The 17767-nt window shown below is 41.0% G+C and overlaps 3 protein-coding genes across 4 annotated transcripts in view; all 3 read left to right on the forward strand.

The window, feature by feature from the left end:
• The first annotated feature begins 26 nt into the window (after positions 1–26).
• Positions 27–3129, forward strand: LOC117558812 (probable N-acetyltransferase camello). The gene is made up of 2 exons (XM_034235210.1): positions 27–177; positions 1776–3129. Exon 2 carries the CDS (start codon positions 1791–1793, stop codon positions 2463–2465), a length of 675 nt encoding a protein of 224 aa, XP_034091101.1. The 5' UTR covers positions 27–177; positions 1776–1790; the 3' UTR covers positions 2466–3129.
• Positions 3130–3339: 210 nt separating this feature from the next.
• Positions 3340–6140, forward strand: LOC117558814 (probable N-acetyltransferase camello). 2 transcript variants are annotated; one of them, XM_034235212.1, is made up of 2 exons: positions 3340–4243; positions 4881–6140. In XM_034235212.1, exon 2 carries the CDS (start codon positions 4890–4892, stop codon positions 5562–5564), a length of 675 nt encoding a protein of 224 aa, XP_034091103.1. In that variant the 5' UTR covers positions 3340–4243; positions 4881–4889; the 3' UTR covers positions 5565–6140. The 2 variants fall into 2 exon arrangements, with proteins under 2 accessions (XP_034091103.1, XP_034091102.1); XM_034235211.1 differs by having other exon boundaries at positions 3340–4110.
• Positions 6141–11541: 5401 nt separating this feature from the next.
• Positions 11542–17767, forward strand: part of dctn1b (dynactin 1b) — a 39082-nt gene continuing 32856 nt past the window's right edge. Inside the window, 2 exon segments of the mRNA XM_034235333.1 lie at positions 11542–11926; positions 17483–17734. Of these exon segments, the coding sequence (XP_034091224.1) occupies positions 11894–11926; positions 17483–17734 (285 nt within the window). The 5' untranslated portion in view covers positions 11542–11893.

Genomic DNA, 17767 nt, shown 5'->3' on the forward strand with positions numbered 1-17767 from the left:
GAATCGCATACTAGAAGGAAGGCAGGTTGATTTTCCCATTCGGCTGCTGTACAGTGAATGCAGCATATCGTAGTTGGGGAAGTAGGAGACAAATGAAAAGAGACGCGATTGACTTCTGGAAACTTTTCTGATTTGTTCACACTAACCCTGCCTTCAACAAGGATTTCAATAAACACGGTGAGTCATGTTTAATAACCCCGTTTATTTGTATCGGGATACATGAAATGAAGTCATATCAAATCCGTGGTAGCTCTGTGAAGCTACATGATGCTAGCTGCTGTTAGCTTATCAGAAGACTTAAAGTGTTTGAAAGGGTCATGATTAAGGTTTTTCAAGTTTGTTTGATCCGATCCACGTAGGCATTCAGCATCTGCATTAACATTATAGTTAATGAAGATGCTGAAGGCCTACGTGTTAAAGCTGTTTGGCTTTTCGTTAAAACCGTTATAAAATGACTCACGTGACATTTGAGATTATTATTCGTTCTGATTATTGAGTTTGTTAAATGCAAAATAAGCACACATGTTACACTGCCTTGCATTCATTACTGCATAATGTCTAAATAAAGTGGTGTAAAGTAACTAAATAGATTTACTCAAGTAGTGTACTTTGAAATATAAACAACACGTACAATGGACTTTAGTAGCACCTGAAATAAATACACCAGCTACCCTGCAGTATACAAAGTCATTAAAACTAGCTGCACCTTTACCATATACCATATTACTATAATAAACACATAAATGCATCAATAATTATAATCAAAGCATATAATATATATTATTCCGAAATGGGCCAATCTGCATAATGACTACTTTTACTTGTCTATTGGAATAGAATTGGGAGGGATGAAACCCTCTTTAATGGTCACACATGTAGAGCACACAGTGACATTTGTTCTCTGCATTTAACCCATCCTAGTACCAGGAGTCTAGTACTAGGAACAGTGGGCAGCTATTGTACAGCGCCCGGGGAGCAATGGGAGTGAGTGAGTGAGGGAGGGTTGCTCAAGGACACCACGGCAGGGCCCAGGAGGTGAATTGGGACCTCTCCAAGTAGCAGTGCACACTCCATATTGAAGGTCTGGTCGGAGACTTGAACCGGTGACCCTGTGGCTCACAGTCCAAGCCCCTACTCACTGAGCCACTGCCGGACAGAATAATTGTAGAATAATACAATCTTTTAGGTACACTACATTACATGTTACTTGTTAGACGCTTTTATCCAAAGCGACTTACATACTCAATACTGTGGGCAATCTCCACAGGAGCAATTTGGGGTGAAGTGTCTCAGGGACACAACGACATGCTGACTGCAGTGGGACTTGAACTTGCTATCCTCTGATTCGAAGATCAGCGCATTAACCCACTGCGCCACACGCCTCCAACACATAACAAACAACAAACGCTTGTATTATCTCTGACAAAGACTGACCTTCTTGAGAGGATTACAGTAAACAACATGATAGATAAAAGGTGTGGGCTGGGCTGATTTTCAAGTGCTAGTATTTCTTTTTCTGTGTGTAACACATTTTTGATTAATCAACATAGGATTGCGATGGGAGTAGTCCAAGGTACAAATAAAAAAATGTAAACGCAAAGACGAGATTGAATCTACAATTTAGACTTTTTTCTATTCTCACCCGTCATGTCTTGCTTTCTATAAAAAAGAAGGCCCAAGTGATGTATTGATTCAATATATGATTGCAAAACAACTTTTTCTTGTCATTTGTCCTATTTTCAACCTCTCACATTTTAACCTGGACTTGTTTTCAGAATCAGGGCTGAGCCATGGCGAATATTCAGATCCGGAAGTATCGGGACGAAGACTCGGAGGCGGTGAGGGACACCTACACCATGGGCATGAGCGAGCATGTGCCCTCCTCCTTCATGCACATGCTGAAACAGCCACCGACCCAAATGGTGCTCATGTGCATTTTTTGCGCCCTCATCACCAGCTCCAAGTCCTTCCTGTTACCCATCCTGGCCGTCACCCTGGTCCTGGCTGGGGCCCGCCAGTTGGTCGTCAACGTGTTCAACAGACACATCGACACCTCACTCGGTAATGACCTGAAAAACATCAGCGAGACCTACCTGAAGCAGAAAGACTCATGTTTTTGGGTGGCTGAAGTCGATGGAGTGGTGGTCGGCATGGTGGCTTGCCTTCCTGCTGAGAATGCGCCTGCGTGTTTGGAGATGAAACGCATGTCTGTGCGCCGCACTCACCGCAGGATGGGCATCGCTAAGGCTCTGTGTCGGACAGTCGCTGAATTTACTCGTGAACGAGGTTTTGCAGCCGTTTTGCTGGTCACCTCTGTGGTGGCTACAGACGCTCAGAAGCTGTATGAGGACATGGGCTACAAGAAGATACGAGAGTTTGTTATTCCTGGGATTGCTGGCAAAATCATGAACTTCACTCTGATAGAGTACAGACTGGATTTACAGAGAGAGGGGAAAAGTGAATGAGTCGTTATTTAGCTGAAACCCTAAGGAACCATTAATTTATGCAGTTTCTATACTTACATTTTGACGGTATGAATTGCCTCTAAAGGGATTGTCCCGATTGTTTGAAGTTGGGTTGTAGGAAGTACAGTATAGCCCTTTTGGTCTGGAACTGAAGACGTTAAATCAATGTATGCATCGCCAAAGCCACCAGACTTTATTTCCAACGAAACAGTTCAATTTCAGTTTTTGAAAATGGAGTCAAAAATAGATGCCGGAGAGCATGATGGGGCATGAAAATATAAAAAATACAACATTCCTTTAAACTGATATTGATAATTTAAGTGGCTCAATTACCTTTTTCTGAAGCCCCTGATCACAGCAGTACATTGCTTAATAACCAGGCTAAGCCAAGCTATTCCTTTATGTCAACAAAACATGGATAGCAGTATCTACATAAGGAACTGTTTACCCCACACACGCGTAGTAAAGGTTAGTCATGTTTTCTTTTGCTGCAAACACACACGGGACAGATTGATCATTAATCCTTTCTTTTGAATGGTTGACTGAATGTTCGTGATGATGTTTTGTGTTGATTAAGCTACTTGAAAGTCATTTTTTATTATTTAATTTTGTAAATGATTTCCTTTCTACATGATATTTACAATAAACTGATCGATAAACATAATTCTACAATTTGTAGCATTTGTTTAAATGTATTTTGTGTTACTGTTAGGGGTTCTATTTTTTCCTAAACTATTTCTCGAGCTAACATATTTTCTTGCTCAAACCACTGTGTTATTGTTATCCGATATATTTGCAATATAAATTAGGTGTTTGTAAATCTGTGGACACTAAGGTGCTTCACATACATTGAGCGTTGAAATAAATGAGTTAAGCTGTGGGTATGGTTTAAGATTGTAATACTTTAGCATACTTCCCATTCTTATCATATCAACAACATAACTGTAGGGAGCATGTTGTATTGCAGTAGTTGAACTGTGTGTACTTAAGTTCAACAGCATTGCTCTTACATAGTATTGTATAAGCATGTATGTGCTATGTGTACTTTAAACCAGGAATATGAATGTGATCAGGAAACTATTTCCCAGTTGTTCCCTTTGAAACAAAGCCCTGCTGCAGCTTAACGTTTTATTTTCCGTCATCCCATTTGTGATGCTGGAGGCATACATAAGAGAGTGAAGCACATGTTCAGCCAAACAGTATTTTCGTTGTGAAAGCTAGAGAAAGTTTGTAGTGACCACAGGGCATATCAGATAATAAGGATTCGGGCAATAGTAGTGATACAAGATGCTTTCAAGTGACACCCAAGAGCTCTTTTTTTTAATCTATATCCTTTTTTAAATTATATGCAGCCCGGTGGGAAAATAACTTCACCCCAGATTTAATGTCGGTTTGTATGTTTGACGGATGTGTGTTTGGAGGTGATAGTAGTATTAACCATTATATGGCAAAATGGATGTTTAAGAAAACGAGAATCTCATACTAGGATGACGGGATGTAGATTTCCCCATGTTGCTGCTGTACAGTGAATGCAGCATATCCTTGTTGGGGAAGTAGGAGACGCATGAGACGACTTCCTGCAACTTTTCTGTTCCCTTCACCCAATCCACTAACCCTGACTTCAACAAGAATTGAAATAAACACGGTGAGTCTTGTTTAATAACCCCGTTTATTTCATCGACAGCAAATAAAATAAAATCCGTGGTAGCTTTTTGATGCTAGCCCTGATGCTATCTGCTGTTAGCTAATAAAAGGAATTAAAGTCTTTACGTTGAACGGTACATATGGTTTTATAATTTTTTTGACATGCATATTGAATGCCTATGTGTTACAGTTGTTTGCAAATATACCTGTCTTTTCGTTTAAACCGTTATAAACTGACTCACGTGACACTTGAGCGTCATTGACGTCATTGTGTTTACATTTCACTTCCGCATTGATCATTATTCATTTGGATTGATTCATGTTAAATGGATAATAAGCTCAAATCCCACACTCCACTTTGACTAGAGGCAGAGATCGAAGAGTTACTCAGATTATGAATGAAGTAAAAGTTCTGTATTCAAAGTGGTACTTAAGTCAAATTAAAAAAAGGTATTAGCATCAAATTATACTTAAAGTACTCTTTCTGCAGAATAGCTTAAATTATTGTATGATAGTTATTGATTAATGTTCAACACTTCAATGTTGCACTTGGTAAAGGTGGGGTTTATTCCTTATTGGTCCATATTCGATATATTATACTTGATAAGTCATTGTAAATATCTGCATTATGCATTGCTTCCCTGTAGAAAAGGCAGGCTTCAGCACAATGTGATACTGAAAAGAAACAAAGCAAATGTATTACCGCGACTGATTTATCTAGTCAATATTTTGTAACCTCTGACATTTAGATTTCCTATTGTTATAAATCAGGGCTGAGCCATGGCCAGTTTTCAGATCCGGAAGTATCGGGACGAGGACTCAGAGGCGGTGAGGGACACCTTCACCATGGGGATGAGCGAGCATGTGCCCTCCTCCTTCATGCACATGCTGAAACAGCCACCGACCCAAATGGTGCTCATGTGCCTGTTCTGCGCCCTCATCACCAGCTCCAAGTCCTTCCTGTTACCCATCCTGGCCGTCACCCTGGTCCTGGCTGGGGCTCGGCAGTTGGTCGTCTACATGTTCAATAAATACATCGACACCTCACTCAGTAAGGACCTCAATAACATCAGCGAAACCTACCTGAAGCAGAAAGACTCGTGTTTTTGGGTGGCTGAAGTCGATGGAGTGGTGGTCGGCACGGTGGCTTGCCTTCCTGCTGAGAAAGCGCCTGCGTGTTTGGAGTTGAAACGCATGTCTGTACGCCGCAGTCACCGCAGGATGGGCATCGCTAAGGCTCTGTGTCGGACAGTCGCTGAATTTACTCGTGAACGAGGTTTTGCAGCCGTTTTGCTGGTCACCTCTGTGGTGCAGACAGACGCTCAGAAGCTGTATGAGGACATGGGTTACAAGAAGATACGAGAGTTTGTTGTTCCTGAGCTTCCTGCCAAAATCATGAACTTCACTCTGATGGAGTACAGACTGGATTTACAGAGAGAGGGGAAAAGTGAATGAGTTGTTTATTAAATTAGACAAAGACTATAACATTTTAGGGTTAAGGAACCGTCCATTTATCCAGTTGCAATACTTACATTTTGCCAGCATTCATTGGCCATAAAGGGACAGTCATGATTGTTTAAAGTTGGGTTGTAGGAAGTACAGTATAGCCCTTGTGAACTTGTAACTGAAGATGTTATATCATTGTATGCTTTTCCCAAAGCCACCAGACTTTATTTAAAAATCAAACATGTTACTGTTACATTTCAGTTGTTGTCAATAGAGCCTGGTTGAAAGACTCCAGATCACTGATTCGGTTCTCCGTCTAAAAGCATGATAAAGCAATGGGAATATTTTAAATCAAGCAAAACAAATATTTCAACTTAATTGCTAGGAAACCAGGCTGGCACCAAACTATCCCTTTAGATCGATAAACCACAGGCAACAGTATCCACATAAAGAACAGTTTAACATACACAGGTTAATAACATGTTAGTATTTTGAATAAGCTACTTGAAAGTAATTGTATTATTTAATTTTCTAAATGATTTATTTTTACATGATACTTATAGAATAAACTAATGGATAAACATACTTTCAGTACAATGTGTATCATTCGTTTCTTTTGTTTTTTTGTATTACTATTAGGGATGCCATATCCTCCTGGACTTATTCAGGCTCACACATTTTGCCTGAATTGTTGTGTTATTGTTAAATATTTTTAATTGCAATAGAAATCAGGTGTTTGTTAATCTGTGAACACTAAGGGGCTTCAGATAAATGAGCGTTGAAATACATTTTAAGCCCCATGTCTGGTTTTAGGACTTTAATATTTTAGCATACTTTACATTATTTTCACATCAACCATTAACATTTAGCTGGAGGAAGCATTGCAGTATTTATACTTCATGTACTTTAGTTCAACAGCATTGCTCTCTGGCATAGTATTTTATATGCATGTGCAATTTATATTTTTTACCAGGCATAGGAGTGTGATAAGGGAACTATTTCCCAGCTGCCCTGCAGCTTAACATTTTCATTTTCCTTCACCACATGTGTGTTGCTAGAGTTATAAAGTGAGTGAAGCACCTGTTCAGCCAAACAGGAAGAACAAGTATTTTCTTTGTGAGAGCCAGAGAAAGTTTGCTATGACCACAGGCCATGGACATTTGTCAAAAGCCCCACAGACACACTCACATACAACAACTGTGCATACACAGGTGTTCTAGCTGAATTGTCATTCATTTCCACTTTTGATTTAGTTTTTATGCTTGCTCTCTATTTTGTTGTAAATGTTTTACTTTCCATTTTTTAGGGGGTGAATATTTGGATGTGTGCATTTCCCCTCGCTACTCCTCAATTCCCTTTTTTCTTACCTCGTAATTTTTCGAGTTTATATACATACATAATAACAGCAAAAGAAAAACTCCTCAGGGAAACATGATTTAAAGAGGAATGGCCCTTAATAACAACAACAACATCATAATACACTTAAAAACGTACTTCACAACAATTCAAAACTAATAATACAATCAGAGGCGCGGGAAGGTATTTTGAGTGGGGGTGCTGAGGTGCTGGACTCCAGTGAACACTATTACGGGCACTATAGAGCACGCACAAAAGCAATCCCCACACGCAAACACACAGTACACCCGCGACTGTTACAATGAAGGCTCGATAATCAGCTCACGGCATATAGGCAGGGGTAAAGTGCTATTTTTTACGAGTGGGGAGCGGACCTCACCTCCTCTAGGGCGGTCTGGGGGCATGCTCCCCCGGGAAGATTTTTTTAAAATATTGAAGTTAAAAGCATCAATCTGGTGCACTTTAAGAGCAACATTAAGAGATCTATGGAAACATCTCTCAACACCCATATGAAACAGAACTGTAAGCAGATGTTCTTTTTCTTTATGGATATTTTACAAATCACTCCCCTTTCAAACTGTATTCTTGTTTTACTGCCATATAGTATTTCATAACTGTTTTTCCTTTATTCTCTTATTTGTTTTATAACTATAATGATCATATGAAGGTGTGCCGCGGAAATAATCTTTTGAATAATTTGTGACCAAACCGTTTGAGACCCACTGAGATAACTTAGACTAAAGTTAACTATCTAAACACTCAGAGTCCTTTAGCTCACCAGATGCTAACAACACGGTCCCTGCTGCTGGCACCGGTCCCTCTCTCCCTCTCTCCTTCTCTCCCTCTCTCACACACACTAAATGCGCTATTTCCACACACACACACACACACACACACACACACACACACACACACACACACACACACACACACACACACACACACACACACACACACACACACACACACACACACACAAACAAACAAACAAACAAACAAACAAACAAACAAACAAACAAACAAACAAACAGAGCCGAGTTTGAATGACACAAGCACACTTTTATTTCCATGCAACTCTCTGATTGGTCTGGTGTCTTGCCTCTGTTGCATTCATTGAACACGGGAAATTACAATCCTGCCGTCCTCTCGAGTGTCATGATGAGGTTCACGTAAAACACGGTTAATGTATTAATATTATTGAGGTAGAATTGTCCGGTGCGACAGAAAAAACATTCGGGGCAGGCCAAAATATTATTTTACCAACAATGTGGAATTTATTGGCTACATATTACACAGATTATGCACAGCGGGAGCAGCAATAACCGTCAAATAACAATTCAGACAGGGGAGCTCCGCACCCCCTGCCTGCCGCTAGGGGGTGCTGCAGCGCCCTCAGCACCCCCCTTCCCGCGCCCATGAATACAATATAAATGTACTCAATTATTTGCACTAGACATTGAGTCGTAGAATGTGTCTATAACAACTTCCCATCTTTGAAATACTCACCAGTGAATGCAATAATACATTTAAACATCTTTATAGTCCAATACCAGTAATACAACTCTCCCCGGGCTCCTCTGTGAGTGAGGCGGGCCAGTCAGGCAGCAGCTCGGCCACCACAGCTCGGATGTGTCTGGTGGTCTGGTCAGACCTCCATGGATGGATGTAGCCTGGACGGGACGAAGCTGAACGGTTAGCTGGATTTTTTCACACAAACAGGTCAGATTTAGCTCTAACATGTCAACTGGTGAATGGGAAATACTTTCAAAACCCATTTAAATACATGTTTAGAAAGATATACGTGTGTGTCTTGTTACATTTAACTCGAGTTAAGACGTTTTGTGTGGGAATGCCATCCGAAGCTAACGGTTGCTATTGCTAGCAGCTGGCCAGGGAGTGTCCCAACTGACAGCTGACAGCACCTAACATCAGCCAAAAAAGAGGATTTAAGAACCAGTCGCAGCCGATAAAATACATTATTTGATCATCTAAAAGACTGAAATAGAGTCTTAATTATTCCAAATAATGATAAAGCTTTGGCTGTGGTGGGTTATTGAGACACGTGGATCATGTTTTCCAGCACTAATTGGTATGCTTTATTCTCGTTTTAATTAACTAACCCTTGATAGTTTTCTCCTAATTTCTCATTCAATTTGGGTAATCTGTCGGTAGAAAAAGTCATGTCAGGCTGCAGCCACACCCATGCTGTGATTTATTAATATCCCAACAGTCATAGGTTATTAAATAATTCAATATTGGTGTTATTCGGTTGATTTATCTTAATAATACTTCATAATTTTTTTTAAATAAATGACTAAAATAGCAGTAAATTGGTCAGTGAGGCAGTGGGATATATGTGGATATATGGTCTCCTAGCTGTGATCTCACTAGATGGCACTACATTATTTACTCTCACATTAGTCGTTTCTATTTATAGTTTTCTTTTGTTGAAAGTGCAGTTATATTTGAGCACTTTCATGCTATTTTGATACACATTGAAGTGCAGGAATAACCAGGCTCTACTCCTGTTTTCAGTGGATGACCTATTTCTCCTGTCTGCATAGTGTTGAGACCAGGCTGAATATCATTAGCATGCATGTGGTGGAGAGGAAGACCAACATATATTTTTCATTTAATCAATAGTTTAAACCATTTATCAGGTATAACAACAGATATTTAAGGATTTGCTACTTAGAAATATTTTAGTCAACTGAAAAAAGATAATTTTTATATAACAAAAATATGCAGCCCTGAATGAAACTCCCCTTTCCTTCATGAGCCCTGACACAGCAGTTTGCATTTCAGTCCATGATTCAACTATAACAAATGAACTTACCAAACTTTAGTCATATCTCCTCTAAATAGTCTCCTTGACACCAGCTTCCAGGGCGTCCACTTGCTCTTCTTTACCTTTCTTAGTGATGTCCATTTGTTCCTGCTGGACCTGCAGACCAGAGGTTCAGTTTGGTCGTGACGCTCCTCCGAAAAATCCCCCAAACCTTCCTGTGCTCTGAAAAAACTCACAGCATCAAAAGCTTTTCGATGCTGTTGTGAGAAGCCATTTCTTTGCTAGTAATTTGGTTTTTGGCTGCTGGTTCTCTCCGTATTATTCCTTCAGTGGGAGATAAGGGCTCCCCCTCTCTCCCCTCTCTACCTCCCACAAATCCCTGACACCCCCTCTGTCGTCATTGGCAAAAAAGGGTGCAAAGAGACTGCAGAGGCTTGTTTTGTGTCCCTAAACATCCTCAACTGTGTATCACTCTCCTAAACCTCAGGCTGTATTTTGTATACTTTAGTCATTTTCCATACTCTAAATGCACATTTGAGACTTTTGTTAATGCTCTGAAGCCACAAAATACTGCCTCATAATACTGTCCTCATTAGATATATTATTAGGTAATGACTTGTAGACTCATCGATAAGTTGATTTAAATAGTCATTCTTCATTAAAACATAAAACAATGATTTACTGACTATAGATTTACAAGTGTTTTCTGGTAAATTGCAGCCCTAATGTTGACATGTAGTTACCCTGATGATCTATGTTTTGTTGCTAAGCTTTGTGAGCATTATTTGGAAATATCTTCCCCTCCTCAAGGCTGTGTCTCTTTTATCCTGATTCTGAAATTCAGACTCTTATCCAACATCTCTTATTAGCGTGCACGTTGAAGGCTTTTACACAGAAACCCCTGCAGAGTTTGCTTCCATTGCAGAAAGATGACGGCACAGAAACAGAGAGTTTAAAAAAAGGTCCAGCCATGCGGTTCGCTGATAAAAGCTGATAAAGGAGAGTTAATCCGTCAGGCGGAGCCATAATGCTTACAGTGTGCTGCATAACAGAGCATCACCTGGGCCCTTTGTGTGCAGCCACAATGACACAGCCTCAGATTGAATTGAACTGGTTCACCCCCCACCCCCGGGTTCAAAAACGCTTACCGTCTGTGTTTTTTTTGGTACTTCTCCCCCCTTTCCCCCCACGATTTGAGCAGGAATAAGAAAGTGTTTTTTAAGACGAACTGCAGTGTTAGGACACATCTGGGCTCTTTAAATATATTTCTTTGCTGCATTCTTGAAGGAGTGTTTTTTGTTGACTGTTTGCCCCAAAAACCGTAGTGATTATAAATTATATCATTTGGTACTTTATTGAATTCAAACAAAGAACAACTTAAGTCATGCATGGGACTAAATAGCCTACAGAAAAGCTTACATTATTTGCCTGTCTGAGGTATTGTTGTGTCCCTAAACAACCTCAACTGTACACAACTTTTTAAAATCTGAGTCTGTATTTTTTATATATAAGCATTTGACCAGACTTAATATGCAGTTTTGACATGCTTTCCAAATCCTTATGTCCCTAATCCTAATGGTTGTCCTCCACCAACACAAATATTTGTTGATGATATTTTTCATCTGATCGTAATAAGTAAGATTATCATAGCATTTTGTATTTTCATGATTTGCCCAATCGGGAGTTTAACTGCGCTTTGCTCATCCACAGAACGTCACTGGTGATAATGACTGTCAGGTTTATTCTGAGAGTTTTATAGAGGTGTATTTGCAGGCTTTAGGACCCAGTAGCTCAGTCTGCCCCCCCCCCTCCTGCAGGAGCCGGCGCAGACACTAGCGCAGCGCAGTGCTACCTCTCAGCTGATGCACTCACAGCAGAGCAGCCTGGATGTTATTCCCCCCCTTCATCTCTGTTTGCCTCTGGTCCATTCATCATCAGAGGGGTGGATCATCCCCTGTCTCCCCCTCCAGAAACTTTAGCCCAAAGAAAGCTCCTGCAGGCTTTTTTCTTGGTTGCAGAGAGGAGGGCCGGGGGAGTTTGTTGTGAGGATCAGGAGAGAGAGGGATGATGTGATTCTGGGCAGAGACGAAGAGGAAGAGAGACGCTCCCCCACACCCCTCTCATAGACCCCCTATCTGTCTGGCTCTTCCCAATAACCCTCCTTCAGTCGAGACAGGCGTTTTTTGGGGGAAGCATGTCACAGACTAGGAGGAACACGTACACCCGGGTGAGTGTGTACAAGGTGTTTATACAAGGTGAAGGAATGACGATTGTTTCTGTTGGATTTGTTTCACTCTGTCATCAGCTTCATGGTGGGTTTTCTACTTTGAATAGAAAGGGTTTCTAATCCATTTCACCGCTGCATTCCTCCCTCTGAATTGTCGCCTCTTTGTTCGGCTCCTCTGGTTTAGGTTCTGTGACGCCTTGTGTCTGTAAAGTAGGAGTTGGTGATGTGTGGCAGGCAGGTAGCAGGACCACAAGGCTTTTTGTTATCATTAGACACATTAGGCGCATTCACACCGCAGTACTTTTCCCACAAAGCTTAATGAGAATTTAGTTCATGAGAACTCTTTTGTCGCGTTCACACCAAAAAGAGCCGGTACTAAAATTAGTTCATGAGAACCTTTTTACCCCCACGAAAGTCCCTGCTATAGGCGCATTCACACCGCAGTACTTTTCCCACAAAGGTTCATGAGAACTCTTTAGTTCTCATGAACTAAGTACAGATCGCGTTCACACCGGAATAAATCCCTGGGGGAGGATTAGGCAAATGAAGCCGCTGACGTCACTTCTTCTTCTTCTGCTTTGGGTTTACTGGCAGGCCGCAAACCACTTCACGGCGTATACTGCCGCCCAAAGTCCCCGGCCGGAAGTCCCCGGAGTTGGGGACTGGCTTCAGTAGAAGCTGCTGGGACTCCCAGCAGCTTCTACTGAAGCCTTCCGAGTAAATCGCCAGAACGCCGACACCGCTCCCATGTTTTATTTTATGTTGTCATAAGTTAGTCTCTCTGCGTTTCTGCGCTGGGCTAATGCTAATGCTAATAATGCTAATGCAAGGATAATAAAATGGCGGCTTCACAAAACTTTTTGGGAGTTTTACGGGGCGTGGTTTGCAATCCGCCCAGCCAATCAGAAATATAGCTATTTTCTCACAAGAGAGCCGCACGAACGTCCCTGGCACTTTCGTGGGGGTAGTTCTCATGAACTAATTTTAGTACCGGCTCTTTTTGGTGTGAAAGCGACAAAAGAGTTCTCATGAACTAAGTTCTCATGAACCTTTGTGGGAAAAGTACTGCGGTGTGAATGCGCCTATTGAGCCTGAGAGGACTTCCTGTTTCGTCCTGCAGCTTTCCTGTCTCTGGGAGGGATGACATCAGAGTTTAAACAGGTCTTTCATACTCTTTTATTCCTAAAATCACAGAAAACTCCTCACTTATCAAGAATAGAGCCCTTAAATGTATTTTCTTTTACAATAAAAGGGTATATTTGTGTTGTTTTAAGTAATGTTGAAATGTAGTAATATTGTTCAGCTAGTATTTGATTTAATCATGAACCGTTGAGGTGACATGTATTTGATATGTTTATTTTCCCTTATCTTGTGTGATTTGGTATCGTTATCTTCAAGTTAGAGATGGGCAAAATAAACCTAGCAGTGGAATTCATCACAAAAAATAGAAACATTTCTGGTTATACACGGCTATGTTTGCAGGCATTCTCACACATGGAAAGTAAAAAGATTGAGACAATAGTTTGATTTCATTTGAGTCCAGATTATAAATCAAATACTGAGTGCTTACGTGAAAACTAAAAGTGCAGTCTTCTAATGATGTTCCTTCAAAAATATTAAACATTATCTGACACATTTTTTGTTGCTATCATTTTAAATAACGCTATTGTGTATCACACTACCTAGAGATGTGATTTAATCACAAAACAATATAATTAAAAGATGATCATATTAATGGATCACCCTAATTTAGTCCGCATTACAAGGTCCATTCAAAAGTTTCATAGCTTTCTGAAGCTTAGTTTTGGAGCTTTTGAGATAACAAAGCCATCCGATTTCTCAGCACCTCCATCAGAGCATGAGTTACAGTGCAGTTAATGAAGCTATCTCTGTTTTTTTAATCCTCTTCTTTTATTATTGTAGTCAGTGTGAGCTCGCGTGTTTTAAGAGTAGAGTGGCACTAAATAATTCAGCCTGCCCTCCTCGGGTCGGCCCGGCCTCCACATGGCTCCTGCAGGCTTCACTACAGACTGATAGCAAAGACTTTAAAGAAATCCAGAACTGAAAGCTCAATGGACGGTTGAGTGCAGATTGCTCACAGATGCAGCAGGTGAAGCCTTCCTGAAGTACCGTAAAGCAAAGACTCCTGCCTCGGTGAAGCATTTGAATAGAAGTTACAGCTTTATTAAAAGATCTTGAGTGTGACATGGTAACGGCTTCACAAAGACTCAAGGACTCTTTGACTGCACACTTGTCAAAACTCTCATATTTGTTATGAACTATAAGCTAGGTTGATTAGACGTTAAGCAATCATTGGGATTCAGGATTTGCTTAGCTGTCGCTGCCAAGGCACCTTTATTTATAGAGCACATTAAAGGCTTTAATAGAAAACATTTATAGCATTGAGACGTAGTAAATGTTGAATTATACTTGGTTTTATTTGTAAATAGTAAGGAATGAGAGAAACAGCTAAAACAATATAATTTAATCTCTTAAATACCTAATGTTGTTTCCCACCATGATATAAATATGGATATATATGTTTCTTTATATTCATAGATCAACTTGAGGGAGTTGAGGAGATATGACATTAGACCTTCAATATTTTCAAAACAGATTTCTACAGATTGCAGTTTAGCATTGTTGAAAACATTTAGGATAATGGGAGTTCACAATAAAGCAAAAATGTCTAGTTATTTTTAGACATTTGAATGCAGAAACGTTCCATAATATAGAAATACATATTGTATCTCTGAGCAGAAAGTGAAAATGTGCTCCCCATATCACTGAGAATATCTTTCTATATTCATGAATGTATTTTTATCAGTAAATCCGTTGTTCACAATTAGTTTGAGAAATGTAAATCATTGCGAAATGCCTCTTAAGAAGTGACGACATCTTTGAGCTTATGTTTAAAGAGCAGTGAAACAAAGCAGTCTTTATTCCACATTCCACCTTTACTTATCTCAGACTTAATGCTCTCACTGTGTGCAACACGGACGGCTGACCTGTATGTTTAACAGATATTTTACTTTGATATATTCTTCCTCCTTTACAATATATAATGGCCTTGGTTTTTTGTATCACTAGAAGTCTTGGTTTCAGTCCAAAAACCAAAGATATTCACTCGCTGAGATATTGTTTGCGTTTAACAATTACTTTGATGATTAATCAATTGGCACAATTTACTATCTAACTGCTTATTATTCAAATATGACAACTTAATTTACAACTGTAAATATACAACTTTTATTTAAAAACTTACCATTGTTAATAGTGGCAACAGCGTCAAAAACCAAAGGAAATAAAATAAACTAAGTTGTCAACAAGTTTAATAACTGAGACTTAAAGTAGCTTGGACGATGCAAACGTGACCACAGAAACCTGCAGTGGATGAAACAGATTTCAATTACATTACATTGCATTTAGCTGACGTTAATAATAATAATAAGTGCATTCGACCAAGAAGATACAAACTTGAAGAAAACAGAATCATATAAGTACATCAGGTTTCATAGAGCCAAAACATTTCAAGTGCTACTCAACTAGCTTTAGATAAGCCAGTCCTTTATTAGTATATAAGTACTTTGTTAGTAATTCTATCGCTCGAAGTGGAGTCGGGAAACAACAGAGGTGCCGATGTTGATTGTTAGGTCAAGAGTGGGACAATCTTTTCCCGGAAGAAAAAGCAGCTCAGTCTTGTCAAGGTTGAGCTTGAGGTGTTGAGCAGACATCCACTGAGAGATGTCTGCTAGACAAGCAGAGATGCGTGCGACGACCTGGGTTTCAGAGCGGGGAAAATACTAAATTGGGTGTTGTCAGCGTAGCAGTGGTATGAAAAACCATGCGGGCTAATGACAGATCCGAGCGAGTTTGTGTACAGGGAGAAGAGGAGGGGACCAAGAACAGAGCCCTGAGGGACCCCTGTAGTTAATTGACAAGGGTCGGACTCGGACCCTCTCCAAGTTACCCTGTAGGTACGGTCTTTGAGCTATGAGGTGAGGAGGGAAAGTGCAGAGCTTGAAACTCCAAGTTCTTAGAGAGTGTGAAGGAGGATCTGATGGTTCACCGTATCGAATGCAGCAGGTCCAGAAGGATGATGACAGAGGAGAGGGAGGCTGCTTTAGCAGTTCCTCAGTGACAGCAATGAGAGCAGTTTCTGTGGAGTGACCTGCCTTGAAACCAGACTGGTGCGGATCAAGAAGGTTGTTCTGATGGAGATAACAGGAGAGTTGTTTAAAGACAGCGCGTTCAAGTGTTTTAGACAGGAACGGGAGGAGAGAGACAGGCCTGTAGTTTATAACATCAGACGGGTTGAGAGTGGGTTTCTTTAGGAGAGGGTTTTCTCTTGCCTCCTTGAGACTGTTTGGAAAGTGACCAGAAGTGTTGATGAAATGGGTGAGAAACGGTAGAATATCAGGAGCGATAGTCTGAAGGGGGTTTGAGGGGATAGGGTCCAGATTTAAAGACTGTATTTATAATATAAAGATTATAATTGTTGATATGTGAAAACCCCTTGATGTTGCTGTTGTTTGAGTCATCGTCCTGCTTTCTGTCTGATCTTGTTGAAGTGACTCTGCAGAACAGAGACAGTTTACAGTGAAGTGAAGGAGAGTCAGAGCAGAGTAATAATATCTGCTCCTCTCTTCTGCTGAGTCACCATCACTTCTGGGACACCACACTGTAAAGTGGGTTATGCAGGATTATTTGATTTCAAAATAGTGCAGCTTGTGCTCAAACGTTTTTATGTGTGGTTTGTTTTCCATGCAGGCGAATTGATGTATGAAACCTCAGGTGATTGTTGCCTTGGTGTTATCAGAACAGCTTGAAAACAGTAGCAGTGTTTGCCTTGACATTTAGAGTCCTGCTCGGCTCAGAGGGATTGAAAGCCGCTCCTTTTGAAATACCCTGCCAATATCTCCTTAGAGTTGATGCACTGTAGTCATTGTGATTACATACGGGCAGTTTTGGTATTAAGCATTCTGCAAAGGCCATCTCTTATCCCATTCATGTTCAGGGTCAAAAAGACCGTCATTACTTTTTTCTTTGTGCTTTGAGCTGCCCACCCAACCTTTTTATCCAAAATGCAATGATCCTGCAGAGCAACAGAAGACTTTATACAACTGGTTTCACAGGCAGAGGAGAATAAGAAACAAGTAAACCTACAATTATAGAATATTAATAGAATTGGAGGGATGAACCCTTTAATGGTCACACATGGTGACACACAGTGACATGCTTTTAACCCATCCTAGTACTAGGAGCAGTGGGCAGCTATTGTACAGCGCCCGGGGAGCAATGGGAGTGGGGTGGGGGGTTGTCCGGTGCCTTGCTCAAGGGCACCACGGCAGGGCCCAGGAGGTGAACTGGGACCTCTCCAAGTAGCAGTCCACACTCCATATTTAGGTCTGTTCGGGGACCCTACGGCTGCCATTCCAAGCCCCTACTGACTGAGCCACTGCCGGAATATTTAGTAGAGTACCCCCGTTTTAAATGTACAAAACGTGATTATGTGAGAAGAATTCCTGTTTAAACACTATCTGTGTCTCCACGCAGACCACCAGCAGCGGCAGCAGCAGGATGAGCTCGGACGGGGGCGGGCGGCCCATCAAAGTGGGCTCCCTGGTGGAGGTGATCGGGAAGGGGCAGCGCGGCGCGGTGGCGTACATCGGCAACACACTGTTCGCCTCCGGAAAATGGGTGGGGGTCATCCTGGACGAGGCCAAGGGCAAGAACGACGGCACGGTGCAGGGCAAGCGCTACTTCACCTGCGGGGAGAACCGAGGGATATTCGTGAGACAATCACAGGTAATAAATGCCTAAAGCCCAGAGATAGAAGCC

Source organism: Gymnodraco acuticeps, unplaced genomic scaffold (genome assembly GCF_902827175.1).
Source record: "Gymnodraco acuticeps unplaced genomic scaffold, fGymAcu1.1, whole genome shotgun sequence".
Lineage (NCBI taxonomy): Eukaryota > Metazoa > Chordata > Actinopteri > Perciformes > Bathydraconidae > Gymnodraco > Gymnodraco acuticeps.